Below are 22,241 nucleotides of genomic sequence, written 5' to 3'. Positions count from 1 at the left end.
CCTGCGCTCTAGAGCCCGCAAGCCACAACTACTAAGCCCACGAGCTACAACTACTGAACCCTCATGCCTACTGAAGCCCGCGTGCCTAGAGCCCATGCTCCGCAACAAGAGAAGCCACCGCAATGAGAAGCCCATACACTGCAATGAAGAGTAACCCCCGCTCACTGCAACTAGAGAAAGCCTGCATGCGGCAACAAGGACCCAACACAGCCAAAAATAATTAATTTAATTTAAAAAAAAAAAAAAAAGACTCCATGCTTCCACTGCAGGGGGCATGCATTTGATCCCTAGTCGAAGAACTGAGATTCTGCATGCCAAGGGGCACAGACAAAAAAAAAAAGAGGCAGAAAAATTGTTGCAGCCCTCTCTGCTTGAAGTCAAAACAGTGTTGACCACCAATCTCCTTTAAGTAATATTTCAAGGATTTTTTTTAAGTTAAAGGGACATAAAGAATAATTGTACATAGTTTTATATTTTGTAATACTTAAATGTATTATAGTCTATTCATGGATCACTTTATATTTTCTTCTTGTTGCAACATCTTCATGGTTACCCTTTGGATTACAACTGTCATCTTACATTTCTAAGAAACTAGCTTGAACTCAGTTTTAGTAGTATACAAAACTGATTCTATACAGTTCTGTCCTTCCCCTTTATGTTGTTACTGTTACAAACTGTATCTTTAGACATTGTGATTTCCTGCCTCATGTTTATTATTTAGTCACATTCTGAGTAGGGCCTCCAACAATGTGCCTTTTTAATATCTGCTCCAGGTGATCTTTACGTGTAAGACCACTGAGATACTCCTACTGAAGTGGAAATAAGGGTACAATGAGGGTGGTGGAGCAATCTAGGAAGAAACTAGGGTTTGCAATGATAGTAAGACAGAAAGACATCTTGCAAAGTTACAATAAGGCAAACACAAGGTTAAAATAAACAGACTAGGGCTTCCCTGGTGGCGCAGTGGTTGACAGTCCGCCTGCCAATGCAGGGGACGCGGGTTCGTGTCCCGGTCCGGGAAGATCCCACATGCCGCGGAGCGGCTGGGCCCGTGAGCCATGGCCGCTGAGCCTGCGCGTCCGGAGCCTGTGCTCCGCAACGGGAGAGGCCACAACAGTGAGAGGCCCGCGTACCGCAAAAAAAATAAAATAAAAAATAAAATAAATAAACAGACTAATAGTGTTATTCTGTAACGTTATCATCTGGCAACATGTTGAAATGTTTAAAAGTATATATATTGCTTCCAACTGGACAGATATCAGCATATCATAAAAATTATCAAGTATGCTATTAAGACATTGGAAATTTCCTAAAAGCAAATTCTTTATCATTTTTTTACCTCCATCTAATTCTTACCAACACCACACCATTACTGGTTCCAGTTCACCTTCTGTGTAGCTTTTAGAAAGTGCAAAATACAAGGAGGTGGAAAGGATATGTTTTCCCTTCTGGAGGTGTATCATTCTCTGAGGGAGTATGCAGAGGTCCCCGTCAAGCTCTGTTGAGCCCTGACCTCTGTGGGGAATCACCGCTCTCCTTCAACGTTTTCATTTTATAAGTGGAAAACTGGGACTCAAAGGAACAGACCTGCCAAAGATTAGCGTTGCTGAGCCTGAATTAAAACCTATTTCCTTGGAATTTAAGAAAAAAAAAATGTCATGAAGAACCTAGGAGTAAAACAGGAATAAAGACACAGACCTACTAGAGAATGGACTTGAGGATATGGGGAGGGGGAAGGGTAAGCTGTGACAAAGCGAGAGAGAGGCATGGACATATATACACTACCAAACGTAAGGCAGATAGCTAGTGGGAAGCAGCCCCATAGCACAGGGAGATCAGCTCGGTGCTTTGTAACCACCTAGAGGGGTGGGATAGGGAGGGTGGGAGGGAGGGAGACACAAGCGGGAAGAGATATGGGAACATATGTATATATATAACTGATTCATTTTGTTGTAAAACACAAACTAACACACCATTGTAAAGCAATTATACGCCAATAAAGATGTTAAAAAAAAAACCTATTTCCTGATTTCTTTCCACTGTATCACATCTCTATTAAAATAACAAGAGGACCGTGAGTTTCCTAATGTTGTTTTTGGAAACAGTCCAATCATATTCTTTTTTTTTTTTTTTTTTTTGCGGTACGTGGGCCTCTCACTGCTGTGGCCTCTCCCGTTGTGGAGCACAGGCTCCGGACCCGCAGGCTCAGCAGCTGTGGCTCACGGGCCCAGCCGCTCCGCGGCATGTGGGATCTTCCCGGACTGGGGCACGAAGCCATGTCCCCTGCATCGGCAGGTGGACTCTCAACCACTGCACCACCAGGGAAGCCCCAATCATATTCTTTTAAAAAGCTAAAATGTACAGATGCCTACAATGCAATTTCCTCCAAGCTGCCACTAATAATTTTTCTATTATTAAGAGCAAAAACAAACACACCTTCATTGCTGGCAAGAGAAATTCTGGAATAAATGGGAGCACAAGCAACAGCAACAAAATTTTTAAGTCTAAGGCTGGAGGGTGAGTTTGCTCTTCCTTACCACAAATTTCTATTTTACTGTGTTAATTCATTAAGTTTAGAATACTGATTAAGTACCACCCTTTTAAGGAAAGACCTATGTTAATTACTCAAGGCACCCCAATACTAACTTCATGTAATTGTAAGTTATTAATACTATTCACTCCATCCTATGGGTTAGAAGGGAAATAAAGATACTTCTTAGCAAAAACAATATAGACAGAAAGGGTGGGAGGGAGGTCCAAGAGGGAGGGGATATATGTATACATACAGCTGGTTCACTTTGTTGTACAACAGAAACTAACACAACATTGTAAAGCATCTATACCGCAATTTAATAAAAGAAAAATATATATATATATAGACAGAAGTGAGGAAACAGTTTCTAGATTAAGCACACCAAGGGTATATCCAAAATAAAAAATAAAAATAACACTCTGAAACAAGTTACCTGTAACTCCAGAACATTTTAATTCTAAAGAGCTTTAATAAATAAAAAGCCCATTTCCAAATATCTATCAAAAAGAGAATGAATAACAAGTCCCATCAGAGCTGGGGAAACTTTTTTTTTAAAAAGGAAGGGGAGGGGGCTTCCCTGGTGGCGCAGTGGTTGAGAGTCCGCCTGCCGATGCAGGGGACACGGGTTCGTGCCCCGGTCCGGGAAGATCCCACATGCCGCGGAGCGGCTGGGCCCGTGAGCCATGGCCGCTGAGCCTGCACGTCCGGAGCCTGTGCTCCGCAACGGGAGAGGCCACAACAGTGAGAGGCCCACGTACCGCAAAAAAAAAAAAAAGGAAGGGGAGGGATGAAGGTAGATAACCATTTTTTCCCAAAAAGATAAAGATAAAACACTGCTTCCTCAAATAACCACTCAGAATGTCACTTGAGATGAGTAGGCAGGAGGAATATAACTGTCCATATTTGCCTTGTATACTGTACTGGGCAACTAAATGCCAACTTAGCTATTTAGGAATGGCTTGCTAAAACGTTGAAAAAATGAAAGACTTCATCCTTGTCGTAGACTGCCACTTCGGTGGAACATTCAGAGCACATGACTGGGTGATAGATTTCTTCCACATCTGTCTCTGCCTGCTCCGCAGCATCTTCTTGGTTAGACCTCATCTTCTTATGGCCTCGCCTTTTCTTCCTGTTCTCTGGGGTTTTGTATCTTAGAATCTCTTCTTTGTTGATAGAACAATTCATTACAAACATTGCTCTATACTGAGTTTTGTATGATTCATGCCTAAGAGGAAAATGAAATGGAGAATTTGGATTTACATTCTATTTTAATAGTTACACATTTAGATAAAATGTGAGAATACCAAAAACTTACTGAAATACCAACCAAAGTAAAAACATGAGAACAAAATGGGAAATTAAAGAGTTTTTAAGACTTATTTTATGAACAGGAAGAGAATTGTTAACAGATACTGATGAATATATCCTCTTTTCTACTGCTCTATAAGTAACTTTTATCTCAGAAAAAAATGTTTTGATTTGCTCTTCCACCTTAGACAAGAAAAGCTATTGGAAACCTGAGAGGTAATGTTTAAAAAATCTTTGACTGTGTCTTTCTCCTGTTGTGACCTGAGACTCTGCCCTCCTCTCATTACTAGGTAGTGCCATTCTGGTCACTATTTTAGTAAAAGCTACAGTTTTAGAAGCTTAAAGAGAATCTGATTTATAATGTCCACTCTTGGCTTTACTCCAACAGTCTAAAGAATAGATAATGTTTTCTTTGTTCTCCTCATACACTTAATATTTTCCTACTTCTTTCTTGACTTAGTAAGTTATTTTCCTTTTTTTCCCCCTTAAACATCATGCAACAGAAATATCTATCTGGTTAGAAACAGTGAAGTCAAGTTATGCCTTCATTAGTTCTGAATGCTGATCATCTCCTCTTCCACCACCACCACTACCAGGCTGGTGTTTCTCAAGACGAAACCATAAAACTTTCATTTATACTCCACCGTACTGGAATCCTATCTTAATACGGAACACAATTTTTACCAAGCCCAATTTCTACTGTTAGATCATGAAGCAACTTTGTTTGGGTATAGAAACCCTGTAACATGGTAACATGGTTTAATTTAAAAGAGAAGCAACTTAAGTACATAGATATTTTACTTTTTATTTCATATTCTAGGTGTCAATTTATATACAAAAAGCTTAACAGGGCTTCCCTGGTGGCACAGTGGTTGAGAGTCCGCCTGCCGATGCAGGAGACACGGGTTTGTGCCCCGGTCTGGGAAGATCTCACATGCCGCGGAGCAGCTGGGCCCGTGAGCCATGGCCGCTGAACCTGCGCATCCGGAGCCTGTGCTCCGCAACGGGAGAGGCCACAGCAGTGAGAGGCCCGCTTACCACCAAAAAAAAAAAAAGCTTAACAGCTCATATGGAGAGTACAAAAATTAACTGTTGCAGATGATCAGAAACCTCAAGCTAGCTAATAAGAGTAAATTACATCTGGCTTCCCATTAGTAACTAGAACAAATCTACCACCTAACATCATCATTTAATTTCAGTTAACCTGATTCAGAACATGGACTAAGCCAGACATTTATAAGGCTACCAGAAAAAGAGAAAAGAAAATAAAGAAAAGAAGAGGAAAAGGGCAAAAGTATATTTGGATTAATAGAATATATGGGAAAAAAACACATGATCATCTCAATTGATGCATAAAGAAAATCTGAAAAATTCAACACTCTTTCGTGATAAAAACACCCAATAAACTAAGAATAGAAGGAAACCTCCTCAATATAATAAAGACCACATATGAAAAATTCATAGCTAACATCATACTTAATGATGAAAGACTGAAAACTTTTCCTGTAAGATGAGGAACAAGACAAAAACGCCTGCTTTCACCACTTCTATTCAACAAAGTACTGGAAGCTCTAATCAGAGCAATTACGTAAGAAAAAGAAATAAGGGCTTCCCTGGTGGCACAGTGGTTGAGAATCTGCCTGCCAATGCAGGAGACACGGGTTCGAGCCCTGGTCTGGGAAAATCCCACATGCCATGGAGCAACTAAGCCCGCGCACCACAGCTACTGAGCCTGCGCGTCTGGAGCCTGTGCTCCACAACAAGAGAAGGCTGCGACAGTGAGAGGCCTGTGCACCGTGATGAAGAGTGGCCCCCACTCACGGCAACTAGAGAAAGCCCTCACACAGAAACGAAGACCTAACACAGCCAAAAATAAATAAATAAATTCATTTAAAAAAAAAGAAAAATAAATAAAAGGCATCCAAATTGGAAAGGAAGAAGTAAAATTTATTTTGTTCACAGATGACATGATATTATATGTAGAAAACTCTGAAGATTACACAAATAAACTATTAGAGCTAATAAACTAATGCAGCAAAGTTGCAGAGTACAAAATGAACACATAGAAATCTGTTGTGTTTCTATACACTAGCAATGAACAATCCAAACAGGAAAGTAGAATAGAGATTACCAGAGGCTGGGGTGAGTAGGGGTGGAGAATAGGGAATTATTGTCTAATGGGTACAGAGTTTCTGTCTGACGTGACGAAAAAGTTCTGGAAATGGATAGTCATGATGGCTGTACAATTGTGACTGTAGTTCATGTCACTGAATTGTACACTTAAAATGGTTAAAATAGGGAACAAGATAAGAGTGCCCATTCTCAGCACTCCTAGTCAATGTATTTCTGGAAACCTTAGCCAAAGCAATCAGGTAAAAAAAAAAAAAAGGAAGGAAGGAAGGAAGGAAGGAAGGGGGGTGGAGGGAGGGAGGCAGGGAGGGAGAAAGGAAGAAAGAAAGAAAGAAAAGGTGTCCAAATAGAAACGGAAGAAGTAAAATTGTCTGTTTGCAGATGACATAATCTTATATATATAAAACTCTAAAGACTTCACAAAAAAAATGTTAAATAAATTCAGTAAAGATTCAGGATACAAAAGCAATAAACAAAAATCTATTGCATTTTCATTAAGAAACTGAGAAATTAAGAAAACAATCTCATTCAATCTCATCAAAAATAATAAAATACTTAGGAATAAATTTAACCAAGGAAGTGAAAGATCTATACACTGAAAACTATGAAACACTGATGAAAGAAATTGAAGAAAACACAAATAAGTGTAAAGATATCCTGTTTTCATAGATTGGAATAATTAATATTGCTACAATTTCCATGGTACCCAAAGCCATTTATAGATTTAATGTCATCCCTATCAAAATTCCAATGGCATTTTTCATAGAAATAGAAAAAAAATCCTAAAATTTGTTATGGAACCACAAAAGACCCCAAATAGCCAAAGCAATCTTGAGAAAGAAGAAGAAAGCTGGAGGCATCACACGTCCTGATTTCTAACTATACTACAAAGCTATAGTAATCAAAACAGTATGGGATTGGCATAAAAACAGAGTCATTGATCAGCAGAACAGAATCAAGAGCCCAGAAATAAATCCATGCATACACCATAAACTAATATTTGACAAGGGAGTCAAGAATATTCAATGGGGAAAAGACAGTCTCTTCAATAAATGGTATTGGGAAAACTGGATATTCATACAGAAAAAACTGAAACTGGACCCTTAACTTACACCACTGACAAAAATTAACTTGAAACAGATTAAAGACTAAAATATAAGATCTGAAATTATAAAACTCATAGAAGAAAACATAGGGAAAAATGATGCAATGATGTTTTGGAGCTGACACCTAAAGCACAAGAAACAAAAGCAAAAATAAACACGTGGGACTACATCAAACTAAAAAGCTTCTCATAGCAAAGAAACAATCAACAAAATAAAAAGGCAACCTATGGAATGGTAAAAATTATTTGCAAATCATATATCTGATAAGGGGTTAATATCCAAAATATATAAGGAACTCATACAACTCAGTAGCAAAAAACAAACAAAATCCGATTAAAAAATGGGCAAAGGACTTGAATAGACATTTCTCCAAAAAAGATATACAAATGGCCAACAGGCACACGAAAAGGTACTCAATATCACAAATCATCAGGGAACTACATATCCGAACTACAATAAGGTATCACCTCATACCTGTTAGAAAAGGTATTATCAGAGACAAGAAATAACAAAAGTGAACCCTTGTGCCCTACTGGTGAGAATGTAAATTGGTACAGCCACTACGGAAAACAGTATGGAGGAGCCTCAAAAAGTTAAAAATAGAACTATCATATGATCCAGCAATCCCACTTCTGGGTATGTATACAAAGGAAATGAAATCACTATCTCAAAGAGATATCTGGGCCCCCACCTCAGCCAGGTGATCAAGGTCAACATTAATAGTCATAAATCGGGCTTCCCTGGTGGCGCAGTGGTTGAGAGTCCGCCTGCCGATGCAGGGGACACGGGTTCGTGCCCCGGTCCAGGAGGATCCCACATGCCGTAGAGCAGCTGGGCCCGTGAGCCGTGGCCGCTGAGCCTGTGCTCTGCAACGGGAGAGGCCACAGCAGTGAGAGGCCCGCATACCGCAAAAAAAAAAGTCATAAATCATGTTGATAGTTTGTGCCCATGACATAATGTGATGAAAATAGCACTTTATTTCTGTGGTCTTCCTCCCAGAAACCTACTGCAGCCTTACTTACAATAGCCAAGACATGGAAACAACCTACATGTCCATCAACAGATGAATGAATAAAGAAAATATAGTATGTATATAAAATGGAATATTATTCAGCCATAAAAAAAAATCCTGCCACTTGTAAGAACATGGATGAACCTTGAAGGCATTATGCTAAGTAAAAAAAGTCAGACAGAGAAAGACAAATAGTGTATGATCTCACTTATATGTGGAATCTAAAAAAAACACTGAACTCATAGAAACAAAGTAACTGGTGGTTGGTGGGGAAGGGCAGATGGATGAAGGCGGTCAAAAGGTACTTATAATGAATAAGTTCAGCAGATGTAAGGTACAGCATGATGACTACAGTTAACAATACTGTACTGCATACTTGAAAACTGCTGAGAGTAAATCTTAAAAGTTTTCACCACACACACACAAAAAAAGGAAACTATGTGAGGTGACAGCTGTGTTAACTAACCTTATTGTGGTAAACATTCTGCAATATATTTGAATATCTAATCATTACACTGTATACCTAAAGCTTATACTATGTTGTATGTCAATTACATCTCAATAAAGCTGGGAAAACAGCTTTATTTAAAATTAAAAATAGGAACTTCCCTGGTGGCAACATGGCTAAGACTCCATGCTCCCAATTCAGGGGGCCCAAGTTCGATCCCTGCTCAGGGAACTAGGTCCCACATGCATGCCGCAACTAAGAGTTCACATGCCGCAACTAAGGAGCCTGACAGTCACAACTAAGGAGCCCGCCTCCTGCAACTAAGACCTCGCACAATCAAATAAATAAATAAATAAAAATTAATTTTAAATTTTTTTAAAAATTAAAAACTAAATTAATTTTTTTAATTAAATTTTTAAAAAATTTTAAATGGTCTAGTTGACAATAAATTGAATATTCAAATGAAGTACTCTTTTACAGCAAAATTTTTAAGACAGTTAAAATAGTAAATTTTATGTTACATGTATTTTATCACAACAGAAAAAAAAAAATAAGAGTGTATTTGAGAGATTTTGTCATTCCACAACAAATATGCAGTTTTACTGAACCCTTGTCAGCACTGGCAAGTACTTTATTAGAAAACCTATTTATAACAGACTACGTGTAACAAAAATTATTTGTATAAAGATTAGTCATGCAGCACCAGGGATATATAAGGACAGAACTTTATCAGAATTCCTAAGTACCTCAAAAGTCTATTTCTGATTTAAACAAGAACTACCAAGTGTTTTTTTTCGTGTGTGTGTGTGTGTGTGTGTGTGTGTGTTGTTATCCTTTATCCGTTACCTTTGGCAATCAAGACATAGTGTGGTCATGCAGGCAGGGCAATTCAAGACAGCATCACTATTTGGAAAAGGCTGTTGTTGTTGACGTGGCCGCTGTATTCCAAAACCATGGTAGCTAGAACAGAAAAAGAAGGTGAAGAGGGGAAACACATTAAAGCCAGATCTTGCTTTCAAACGCCACTCTCCCAATAAAAGAAACCAGTACCCCTTAGAGAAATGGCTGATTCCAGGAATGGGGCATACAAGATGGACCTGGAACATCCTGTAGGGCCAGAAAGTAAGGAAGTGCTCAGAAAGAAAAAACAAAAAACCCACAATGAGACAGGAATGTTAAAGGGGCACAGGAGCCAACTGAAAGAGTTCCCAATGACTGAAGCCAAAACAATTAGAGCATCAAAATAAAGTAGTATTGAATTATAACCAAAATATAAATAAATACCCATGAGTCCATGCTGACATAAATGACTTAATAAATAAATAAATGGGGGAGAATAGACACATCTCCCATACATAACAATTACAAATAATTTATGAAGATACTCTCCCCTCAAGGAGGAAGAGCATAACTCCAGACTCCTTAAGTCTAGGCTAAACATGTGACATCCTTCCAAAGAGTATGGTACAGAAAGGGGTGGAAAGAGTAACTTTACAGTAGAGAAACCTGACAAATACTACTTCACTATAGTGAACAAGATCGACATTAACAGTCATAAATCACACTGATAGTATGTGCCCTTGATACAAAGTGATGAAAACGGCACTTTACCCCTGTGGTCTTCCTCCCCAAAACCTCTAATTCCAGTCTAATCATGAGAAAAACATTAGATAAATTCCAGTGCTCGCTTCGGCAGCACATATACTAAAATTAGAACGATACAGAGGAGATTAGCATGGCCCCCGTGCAAGGATGACACGCAAATTCGCGAAGCATTCCATATTTTTTTATCTATGATTGTTGAATCATTCCATGAAAAGGCACTCTACCACAAGATCAGCTGGATTGTGTGTTTAACGGATGTAGGAGTGGGGGAGTTGCTTGTTCATCCCTTCAGTTTGCACTTGGAACTCCTTTGATACCTCAGAGTTGGGATGGAGCTGGCCAGCCTGTGAAGACCTCCTTTGGGGGGCGTGGGGAGAATTTTTTTCCCCACTTTTATGAAGTGTTTTTTTTTTTTTTTTGATGAAGATATGTTCTTCTGTATACTATGCTTTCAAAGTGCTAACTGTCGTTATCTAGCGTTATCTTGTTGTTTGTACAGAACTACACTGGCCTAGCACAGGCAGATGTAGATTTTGTTATACTTGTCATAGCTGTTTTAATAAACTTGAGTTCTGCTGCTGAAAAAGAAAAATTCCAATAGAGGAGCCTCCCACAATATACCTGACCAGTGCTCCTCAAAACTGTTAAGGTCATCAAAACCAAGGAAAGTCTGAGAAACTGTCACAGCCAAGCAAAGCCTAAGGAGACATAACAACTAAATGTAACATGGTATCCCGGATGGGCTCTTGAAACAGAAATGGGTATTAGGTAAAAACTAAGGAAATATGGGGGAATTCCCTGGAGGTCCAGTGGTTAGGACTCCACACTTGCATTGCCAAGGGTGTGGGTTCAATCCCTGGTCAGGGAACTAAGATCCCGCAAGCCACGTGGTGGAGAAATAAATAAGTAAATAAATAAAGGGGGTCATTTGAAGCCCACTGGGCTTCACTGGGATGGTGCAGGATCAGTAATGTGACAGGGATGACTGTGCTTTAAATACAACTGCTACCCAAAGGTAAAACAGGATATTTTTAAAAAACAGAAAAAAAACCTAAGGAAATCTGAATCAAGTATGAACTTTAGTTAACAATAATGCATCGATTATTAACTGTGACGAATATACCATATTAGCGCATGGCGTTAACAGGGAGACTCGTGCGTTGCTGTTGTTGCGGGGGGTGTGGGCAGTACCATGGCAATTCTCTGCATCATCGGCTCAATTTTTCTGTGCACCTAAAACTATTCTGGCACAGCAGCGGAACTGCCGCCAGATCCACTATCAGTCCACGCCGCCTGTCGCGCCGCCTGCCCGCCCGGCGTCCACGGCCACTGCCACCGCCATGGGAGTGCAGGCGGAGATCATCTCCCCCGGAGAGGGGCGCACCTTCCCAAAGCGCGGCCAGACCTGCGTGGTGCGCTACACGGGGATGCCTGAAGATGGAAAGAAGCTGGATTCCTCCTGGGACAGAAACAAGCCCTTTAAGTTTGTGCTGGGCAAGCAGGAAGTGATCCGAGGCTGGGAAGAAGGGGCTGCCCAGATGAGCTTGGGTCAGAGAGCCAAGCTATCTCCCTCTCATCTTTGACGTGGAGCTTCTAAAACTGGAATGTCAGGAATGGCCTCCTCCCTGAGCTCCCCATTCTTGGATGTGTCATGGAAGGATCTGGTGCCTCCAGATGAGCACAGCGAGTCCGTACGGAGCTTTCCCTGATGTTCCACTACACTCTGTATAAATATCTTCCCAGACTGAATGTGTTGTCACCGGCTTTGCTCTTCCCCTTTCTCCTTGTATGTGTGTTGACCTGAACTATATGCCATAAACCTCAAGTTACCCATTTTAGTTTGTTTTCATTTGGGGGTGAACGCTGGGTTTCAGTCCTTTGGATCTAGGTTTCCAGTTACGTATTATTCAAGTATTAACAGCACAAGTAATGGGTTAACTTTAGAATAGGAATTGTTGTGGGGGGGGCAATAATCTATATATATATATTTTTGGATGAAAGTTTTATCTATTATATATTAAACATTCTTGCTGTTGCAACTGCAAAGCCATAGCAGATTTGAAGTGCTTTTGAGGGCCGAATTATTCTCCAAGTTAAGCGACGTCCTCGGGCTGAATTAAAAGCCCTACCCAAAACTAAAGTGGGAAGGGGAGAGCCTTTGCCTCCACTGTCCCACCTCCACCCTCCCCTTAACCCTCTGCCTTTTGAAAGCAGATCGTTTTCACTGAGATGTTGGACACTACAGGTGTCTATCCCTGGGCCAGCCAGGGACCTCTGAAGCCTAATTCATGGCCTGGATTTTTTTTTTCTTTTTCCATCCTCTGGTTTTTCTAATGGATATTTAGGACTTTTGTAATCTCATAGCTATCCAAGCTCCACTTCCTAAATTTTAAGAATTTCAATCGAAAGTTAAATTGAAGGTGCCGTTTGTAGACACAACACCCATGAAAGCCCAGCCATCATAACAAATCCCTGAGTGCTGTCTTAAGAAAATGAAGCTGGTCATCACAGCTTCAGCATCTCCTGTTTTTTGATGCTCAGCTCCCCGTGCTGATCTCAGAGTTTGCTCCTTCACCCCCTCTCACCCCTTTGCTGTCCTGTGTAGTGATATGGTGAGAGAAATTGCTGCCTACTCCCACACCCCTACCGCTACCCCCAGCACTACATATGAGTTTCATTATTGCAATGAAAGTGCCTTATGCTGGCTTTTCTCAAAAAAAAAAAAAAAACAAAACACTATTCTAAAAAATAGCCTACTAATTTAAAAAAAAAAACCCACAATAAAGCTACATTTAAAAAGCAAGGGTTGGGGCTTCCCTGGTGGCACAGCGGTTGGGAATCCGCCTGCCGATGCAGGGGACGTGGGTTCGAGCCCTGGTCTGGGAGGATCCCACATGCCGTGGAGCAACTAAGCCCGTGAGCCACAACTACTGAGCCCATGTGCCACAACTACTGAGCCCACGTGCCACAACTACTGAAGCCGGTCCTAGAGTCCGTGCTCCACAACAAGAGAAGCCACCACAGTGAGAAGGCCCTGCACACCAGAAAGACCCAATGCAGCCAAAAAAACAAGAAAAACCCACAACATTGTAAATCAACTATATTCCAATAAAAGTTATTAAAAAAAAAAAAAAGCAAGGGTTGTAAGCTCTAAGTGCCTAAGGATTTTGGTCTGTTTTGTTCCCTGCTGTATTTCAAGAATCTAGAACAGTGTCTGGCATATAGTAAATTCTCAACAGATATTTGCTGATTTAAAGAATAAAGCATGAATCTGCTTATGAAAACACTAAGGTATAAAAGTATATATTCTTTTTTTTTTTTTTTTTTTTGCAGTACACGGGCCTCTCCCATTGCGGAGCACAGGCTCCAGACGCGCAGGCTCAGCGGCCATGGGTCACAGGCCCAGCCGCTCCGCGGCACGTGGGATCTTCCCAGACCGGGGCATGAACCGGCGTCCCCCGCATCGGCAGGCAGACTCCCAACCACCGCTCCACCAGGGAAGCCCAAAAGTATATATTCTTAAAAGGGGCTTATGGAAAACACCTAAAAATTGAACAGCAAAATGCAAATCATTTGGCATTACTTCCTAAACTCTTTAAATGTTTGTGGGGAAAAATACTGAGACCATGTGGTATATATTTCATAATTGTTGTTAAATACCTCCAATGCTTAGCAAATTTCAAAACCCAAACCCCAAGAAAATAACTTAATCATTCATTCAATAGGTGCTAAGTGCCTATACAGCAGTGTGCAAGATGCCTGGCATACAGCATTGAACAAGACAGGTATGATCACTGTCCTTGTGGTGCTTACAATGTACTGAATTCATTATTTGAAGCTGGTTTCTGTGGTCTTAAAAGGCAACTACTGCTTGACACAGGAATGTGAATAAGTCAATAAGATGTTATTTCTTCTCAAGATTATGTAAGAATGAAAATACATTCCATCTTACTTCCATGACAAATTCTGTTACCAGAATAAGGAGCTAGACCGTAAGCTCCTTAATTATTTCAATAGCACTCATAGCACTTAAAACGTTCATTTCACACTGTGAGTGTGAAAAATATTCATCACATAAATGCAAGGGGCAGTTGGAGGAAGTGGTGCACGGGTGAAACTAGGAGAGGAAAAAAGGACAAAGTGGGAGGGTGGAAGCTAAAGGGTGGTGCACAAAGACCCACATAACATCACAAGCCCTCTGGGCTTGACAAGTACAGATTCCTGGGCCCCACCCTAGCGGAATCAAAACCTCCTCAGTAGGACTCAAGGGTTTGCATTTCATTCTAACCAGGTGATTCTGAAGCACAGCTAGGTTAGGGAAAAATAGTTGTAAGTTGCCCAGCTTTCACTTTTATGATAAATCAGCCTTTATCAGCTCAAATTTGAAAATGAGTATGGAGTTTCCGCTTAGGATGATGAAAATGGTTTGAAATAAATATAGGTAGTGGTTGCACAACATTGTGAATATACTAAATACCACTAAATTGTTTTCTTTAAAATGGTTAACATTATGTCATGTGAATTTTACCTCAACTTTAAAAAATCAAATTTGTATACCGTATGCTAACGCATATATATGGAATCTAAAAAATAAATAAAATGGGGACTTCCCTGATGGCACAGTGGTTAAGAATCCACCTGCCAATGCACGGGACATGGGTTCGAGCCCTGGTCCGGGAAGATCCCACATGCCACAGAGCAGCTAAGCGCATGCGCCACAACTACTGAGCCTTCGCTCTAGAGCCCGCAAGTCACAACTACTGAGTCCACGTGCCACAACTACTGAAGCCCATGCACCTAGAGCCCGTACTCTGCAACAAGAGAAGCCACTGCAATGAGAAGCCTGCGCACCACACGAAGAGTAGCCCCTGCTCGCCGCAACTAGAGGAAGCCTGCGTGCAGCAATGAAGAACCAACGCAGCCATAAATTAATTAATTAATTATTTTTAAAAAAGGTACTGATGAACCTAGTGGCAGGGCAGGAATAAAGACGCAGACATAGAGAATGAACTTGAGGACATGGTGGGAGGAAGCTGGGGCAAAGTGAGAGTATCATTGACATATATACACTACCAAATGTAAAATAGCTAGTGGGAAGCTGCTGCATAGCACAGGGAGATCAGCTCGGTGCTTTGTGTCCACCTAGAGGGGTGGGATAGGGAGGGTGGGAGGGAGATGCAAGAGGGAGGGGATATGGGGATATGTGTATACATATAGCTGATTCACTTTGTTATACAGCAGAACCTAACACAACATTGTAAAGCAATTATACTCTAATAAAGATCTATAAAAAATTTAAAAATTTAAAAAAAAATCAAATTTGTAAATAGTTAAAAACAACAATTCAAGCATTCAAGTAGAAAACATAACATCCACTGTTTATCCACATAAACTCTTTTTTGGCAGTACCACGGCATGCAGGATCTTAGTTCCCCAACCAGGAATTGAACCCGTGCCCCCTGCAATGGAAGCACAGAGTCCTAACCACTGGACCGCCAGGGAATTCCCCACATAAACTCTTAATCTCCAAGTAATTTTAAATTGTTGATTTGAAAAAAGTCAGTTTTGTTTCTTAAAGGGAGAGACTGACTAGCTATAGCAGTCTGAATGCAATAACAGTTTTTAAAAAACCAGTGGCCTAAAGAATGTGTGTATGTGTATAACTGAGTCACTATGCTGTACAGCAGAAATTAGCACAACACTGTAAATCACCTATACTTCAATTATAAATAAGTAAATAAATATTTTTTAAAATAAATAAAAAACCAATGGTCTGACTGAAATTTGCTTTTCATTTTTAAAATAAACTATTCAGCAGTTTTTTCACAAACTTAACGCATGTCTGTATAAACATATACACATACACTCAAAATGTGAATATAGCGAAAATCATCTTTTAATCATTTTTCCTAAAGATTCTAATTTTAAATTTAAGTTCTTACCCTCTTCTCTGTGCATCAACCCAGGCCTGATCTCTGTCATCTTTTTCAGGATCATATAGTAATTCATCATTTGTTGGAATTCTGTGTTGTTTCTTCTTCTTTTTCTTGGTCACCTGTGCTAGTTTTGAAAATGTTAACGATATGGCTAAGTATCATGTCTAAAATCCACACCTCTTTTATACAAAATGAAGAAACCTGTTTCCTAAGGTACATATTTTTTCTAGTTATATTTTTCTAAAAAAATATTTTAAACTATTCCTCCAAATAAAGTTCAGAACTGAGTTCAAATAATGAGACGTCAGAGTCTCAAAAAGGCCACTCAAAGTAAGTCAAGAATAGAAATTTTTTTTTTTTGGCCATGCTGCACGGCTTGTAGGATCTTAGTTCCCTGACCAGGGATCAAACCTGGGCCCTGGCAGTGGAAGTGCAGAGTCCCAACCACTGGACCACCAGGGGAGTCCCTAGAAACTATTTTTGATGTCTTAAATTCTCCATAAGTTCTCATACGTAAAATGCTACTGAAATCAGAACAAAAATGAATGGAAAAATAAAACTATGGTCATCCACATACACTAGACCTACTTGGGCAGGTCAATGTTAATGTAACAACATATAAAAATATAAAATTGTTTACCATATAAATTTGTTATTTGTGTATTCCATCATAATTACTGATATAATTAAGTTAGTTTTAGCTCTTGTCATTGTGTTCAACTTTGCTCAAATTTATACAAAATCAATTCCAAAGAACAGAGAGATTGATTGATTTAAAAAAAGCAACAAGTTAGGGAAAATTCTGCAAGAGATTAAAATCTAGAAACTATCTGTAGTTGTGAAAGCAAATGTTGCTGTGCTAAAGAAGCTGAAGGAAGAGGGGGCCAAGAGCCCTGAGGAAAGAGGTACTGAGTCAGGACACACTCTTCCTCTCCCCAGACGTGCCACTGCAGCACCACCCTCAGTCCCTGTCCTCAGGTGTGTTCCCGTCTGTTCTTATGCGCAATCCTGCTTTTGTTTTCACATCAACTGCCTGCAATTTCTTAAAAGATGAAACTCAAAGGGAAAACCTAATATCAAATAATTGCTAGGTAAACCTTCCTTCATAAAATATAACTGCTAAACCTGGTAAACATGTTACTTACCTGCTTTGTCTTCATCCTCAGAATCAGAATCAAAATATATATTGTCATAGTACTTTGTCGGAGCTGTTCCAACTTTCCCATTTCCTGAAGAAGACCCTAGTCAAACCATAAGGGAAGTTTAAAAACTGAATCATACTGGATTGGCAAGGAAAAAAACTCCATATATTCTTCCATCACTTCAAAGTGATACCAACTCATTCCCAATTTCATTTGGGTGGAAGAATACTTTCACATCAATGACTTACTGGATTTCTGTGCCCTATGCAATTACAGAGAACTTCCCCTCCTTGAATAACTGTTCCAAATCATGAGAAAATTATTCTCTCTCCTTTCCCACAAAGAGACTGAAAGCATATATAAATAATGATAAAAGCACATCTAATTAAATAAAATAGCCATATTTTCACATTGCCGGCATATATCTCTCTACCTTTCAGCCATGCAGTATGCTGTGGAGAACAGGGAATAAACATCTTGTTTTAAGGAACTTTAGAAGAAAGAGGATAAGAGCTCTACAAAGAGTCAGGCAGAATGAGTCAAAGACACATTCTTTCTCTCCTCAGCTGTGCCTAGTGCCATGACATCACCTATACTTATGCCATCATATGCCTGCATCCCTAATTCTTCCTCTTAATTAACATCTGCTTTTGCTTTTATCATTATTACATATGCTTTCAATTCTTAACAGTTAATGTATAGCATAACAACATGGAAACCAATTCTGAGGAGTCCTACTTTCACAAACAAGTTTTCGAGTCAGATATATTTTACATAGAAACCAAGTATCAAAATGAAGTATGTTTCATTACTTACTAAAATGAGACAGGAATTTGTGGTGACACATCATTCAACCTGCTATATCAGTGCTATATAACCTTAAATATACTTCTATAAGCTAGTGTGTCTCTTTTTCTTTTATCCTGAGGTAAAAATTACAAAAGGAAATCATACAAGTAAACAATGCTAAACAGTCTCTTTCCAGCAACACAAGAAACGTCTTCACTAGCAATGAAAGAAAACTACGCTCAGGTTGCCAAGCACATTTATTCATTCATTCAGTAAGTATTTACTGAGCACCTACTGAAAGTGCTGGGGCCATAACAGAGCACAAATAAGGGTCCCTGCCATTATGGAACTTAGAAAAATATCTATATGAAAATCTAACTAAAAGTTTACCTGTTTCTAGAGAGGATAACTTGTCCTCCATTGTTTTTATGGTGGAATTTAATTCAGCTTCCATTTCTTTTTCAAATTCATCTTCACTAGAGGATTCACTTTCTCCAGTAAGACATTCTCTGATAAGTTTTCGTTTTTGCTCAGGAGTTCCATGTAAAAGCACATCCACCTCATCTTCAGAACTAGAACACATTTAAATCATAAAGAATATAAATATTAAAGAATTAAAATAACTTCAAATGCCTATCATCTCACTGCCCAACAAATTTAAATTTTATAAGGTTGCATTTGATTCAGCTATCATTACATACAGCTCTTCTCACTTGATAGTTCAACCATTTCTGCATATTTCCAAATATATTTTTTAATGTCTGCATAACATTTCCTCTTGCAGATGCTGTACAGTTATTTCTCTTCGCTATTAAACACTACAATGAATATCTCCGTATATATAATTTTGTTTCTGTTGATTTCCTTAGGTTAAATGTCTAAAATTAGATGCAAACGTCTTTCTGACTTCTAGAATTATCACACTACTTTCCAAGAGTACTGCACCGATTCATAATTCCATCAGCAATGAAAAACTTACCTCACAGAACTGGGAGTTTGTTTTAAACTCTGGATACTTAAATAAAACTTAATATATGTAACAGATAGCTAATACATCCACACAAAATGTAACAGACAGTAAGTAAATATTACAGTTTAAAAGGCATAGTGCTACGGAGAACTAAAAAGAGAGAGAGGGCTAAATTATATTCCAAATTCTCCTGAGCAATTTCTGCCAATTTCCTTGGACTTTTGTGCCTGGGTTTCCCCATCAATAGCAGTATGACAGAATTAAACGAGATATCAGAAGGAATGAAATGTTATCAAGATGAAATGCCTAAGACTTTTCTACTATAATCAATAGTACACACATAATGTTCAATTATTCATGATCTGATGAGCGGTTACAGACTATTCCTGGGTTTTGCTTATCTATTTTTCTCTTCTACAACAATGCTTGTGAGCCTCAAGCAGAAGGTAAATAAGAAAAATACAATTCACACCAATCAATTTTGCTAATGATAGAGGACTTATCCAGATTCTACTTCCAAGAAAATTCCCCATCTGACATTCCTCATCCTGACCAGCATGCTCCCTTTCTCCATTACCACTATATTCACTCAGGTCCTCTTTTTTTTTTTTTTTTACATCTTTATTAGAGTATAATTGCTTTACAATGGTGTGTTAGTTTCTGCTTTATAACAAAGTGAATCAGTTATACATATACATATGTTCCCATATCTCTTCCCTCTCGTGTCTCCCTCCCTCACTCAGGTCCTCTTAACGCTGCCTGTACCACCATGGCCTAAGGATCTCCAGGTCTCAAAACTCTTCTGCTTCTTTCCACCCTTAACCCTGCTGCCAGAATGTTATTCCTAAAGAACTCTCATCACATCACTACCCAAATCCAAAAGAAAATCATCCATGACCAAAACTCTAAGTACAGCATTCAAAAGAACCTTCCACAATCTGGTTTCAACCTATCTTTCCAGCCTTACCTCTCACTATTACCCTTGAACTACCCCAGTACTCTTCAACTGGGGGGCAATTTTGCCCCCCAGGGAACATTTGGCATAGCTAGACATATTTTTGATTATCACAACTGGGAGGTGGGAGGAGGGGTACTGGCATCTAGTGGCATATTTACTGCCTGCTGTAAAAGAGGTGGATTCTCCAAGCTCAAGTGGTCCTCAGCCATGATACCAACCCAGTGAATGTGTAGCACCCATCTGGGCCTCTCCATGTAACCCCTACAGGAGTTGGGAAGTAAGAGCAACCAACACAAACATGATGCTCATGCTGTATGCTCTGCTGTCAGGTGTCTCCAACTCAGAAGACTCATGTGTTCTGCCAGCTTCCATGAAACAGTACTACGCTATAAAAGATTCACTTCTAGGTATGGTAAAATCAAATCCTGAGAGACACCTCTTAAACCCCTCTCTAACACAATCTCCCTTTTTAAAATGAGCATTCGATTCAGAGCCTTGAGCGGGCGATACTGCCTAATAACACTGTTTTGTTTTCAAAGTATTTATTTTTACCGTTACCTTACCAGTGGCAACTGTCACAGGAATATAAAGCCTCTTTAAAGACATTTAACTACATGGGAATTCCCTGGTGGTCCAGTAGTTAGGACTCCGTGCTTCGACTGCTGGGGGCCCAGGTTCAATCCCTGGACGGGGAACTAAGATCCTGCAAACCGTGAGGCCAAAAAAAAGGCATTTAACTACAAAAATGTAAATTAACTTAAAGAAAATGATTAAATAAATAATAAGAGGGGTGAATATGGGGATGGTAATGGCAGAATAGCTCAAGTTCAGGAAACACTGAATCCAATCAAACTGAATTACTAATTGAGTTTCACAAACTGGACCCATTAATTGAAATTCTTCATAAGGGAATCTTGGAATCCATCCTCACTCCCCACAACAGAAATCTTCAGAGCAGTGTGATCTCCCATGCCTATAATCCCTCCTCAGGATAATATAAGGAAACATTGTGACTGAAAGAAGGACAGTTCCACTGAAAGCTTAGTTGTACAGAATGTTTCAAAGTTTATGAACAGGATCTGCTGACAGCTTAAAAAATGGCTAAATTTTCCTGGAAATCTCTTGTCAACATAACTGCAATTTTCCTCCAGATAGGATTAATCCCTCCCTTCTGGAAATTCCCACAGAACTTCATCTGTGACTATCCCAGGTCATCTTCTTCTACAGTGGTCTTCTGAGATACACGTTTACTTCCGAGACATATATCTTCCGAGATATATTTATCTTATGTCCCCTACTTTACCGTTAAACCTGTCAAAGACAAAAATCTTATGACTGACCTTTGTAGCCCACAGCAAGCATACAATAGGTGCTCAAAAACAAGAAGTTAAACACCCCCTTATTTCTGTTTATTGCAGTTTAGTCTCATGATGGTCACTTCACAGTAACTCCCATGTGCCTCACAACATACTCGTGATATACTTATTATACCTCCATTTTATAGATGAGAAACCGACGATAAAGGACTTGCCTTCGGTCACAGTGCTAGTAGCTGCAGAAGCAGGATTCGATTTCACGGCTTTTGAATCTTACGCCTAATTCCAGAATGTGCCCCTTACCCGCGCCAGTGTCGGTCCCGCCTCCCCCGTGGCTACGCGACCTCACCAGACCCCCCTCGGCCTCCCACAGGCGACAGCGAGGCGCGACAGGGGCCCGAACCGCTGGACAGAGAACCCGCACGGGTCCGGCAAGCGCAGCGAGAGGGGGAGGCCTCGGCCTAGCCTCGGCCCGAAGCCTCGGGGACCGGGGCGGGGTAGGGGCCTACCTGCTCAAAGCCGGCTCCTCGTCACTAGGCTCTTCAACTGCGTAGGGGTCATAGTCATCTTGGAGGCGGTTCATGGCGGCCTGCCCCCTCCGATACCGTCCACAGGCGTCAGCAGACTACCTGCTTTCTCCGCAAGTCCCTTTCCTAAAGCGCTCCAGCACCACTTCCGCCCGCACGTCCACGCCCTCACTGCGCGCCTGCGCAGATCTTCCAAGCGAGGGGCTGGAGGAGGAAGCGGGGGCGGGGCCGCGAGAAGGGGAGGGGAGGGGAGGGGAGGGGGAGGGGCGGGCGGGGAGGGGGAGGGGCGGGCGGGGAGGGGCGGGGCGGAGGGGGAGGGGCGGGGAGGGGGAGGGGAGGGGAGGGGCGGGCGGGGAGGGGAGGGGCGGAGGGGGAGGAGCGGAGGAGGGGGAGGTGGCGGGGAGATCAGTAAGTTTTATATATATATGTATGCGTGTATATATATGTATGCATATATATAT

The 22,241-nt window shown here is 40.4% G+C and overlaps 1 protein-coding gene and 1 non-coding gene across 2 annotated transcripts; one reads left to right on the top strand and one right to left on the bottom strand.

Moving 5' to 3' along the window:
* Window positions 1-2,962: 2,962 nt before the first annotated feature.
* EAPP (E2F associated phosphoprotein) lies at window positions 2,963-21,984 on the bottom strand. The gene is made up of 6 exons (XM_067737758.1): window positions 21,763-21,984; window positions 18,400-18,581; window positions 17,224-17,319; window positions 16,085-16,202; window positions 9,384-9,497; window positions 2,963-3,758 (listed from the first exon to the last, which is right to left on the bottom strand). The coding sequence occupies exons 1-6, from the start codon at window positions 21,834-21,836 to the stop codon at window positions 3,482-3,484; spliced, it is 861 nt and encodes a 286-aa protein (XP_067593859.1). The 5' UTR covers window positions 21,837-21,984; the 3' UTR covers window positions 2,963-3,481.
* LOC137207169 (U6 spliceosomal RNA) lies at window positions 10,218-10,324 on the top strand. The gene has a single exon (XR_010934961.1). It is a non-coding gene; the product is annotated as a U6 spliceosomal RNA (small nuclear RNA).
* Window positions 21,985-22,241: the final 257 nt, after the last annotated feature.

This window comes from Pseudorca crassidens, chromosome 1 (assembly GCF_039906515.1).
Source record: "Pseudorca crassidens isolate mPseCra1 chromosome 1, mPseCra1.hap1, whole genome shotgun sequence".
NCBI lineage: Eukaryota > Metazoa > Chordata > Mammalia > Artiodactyla > Delphinidae > Pseudorca > Pseudorca crassidens.
The sequence above is the reverse complement of the archived record's forward strand: the minus strand, read 5'-3'. Positions and strand labels throughout refer to the sequence as shown.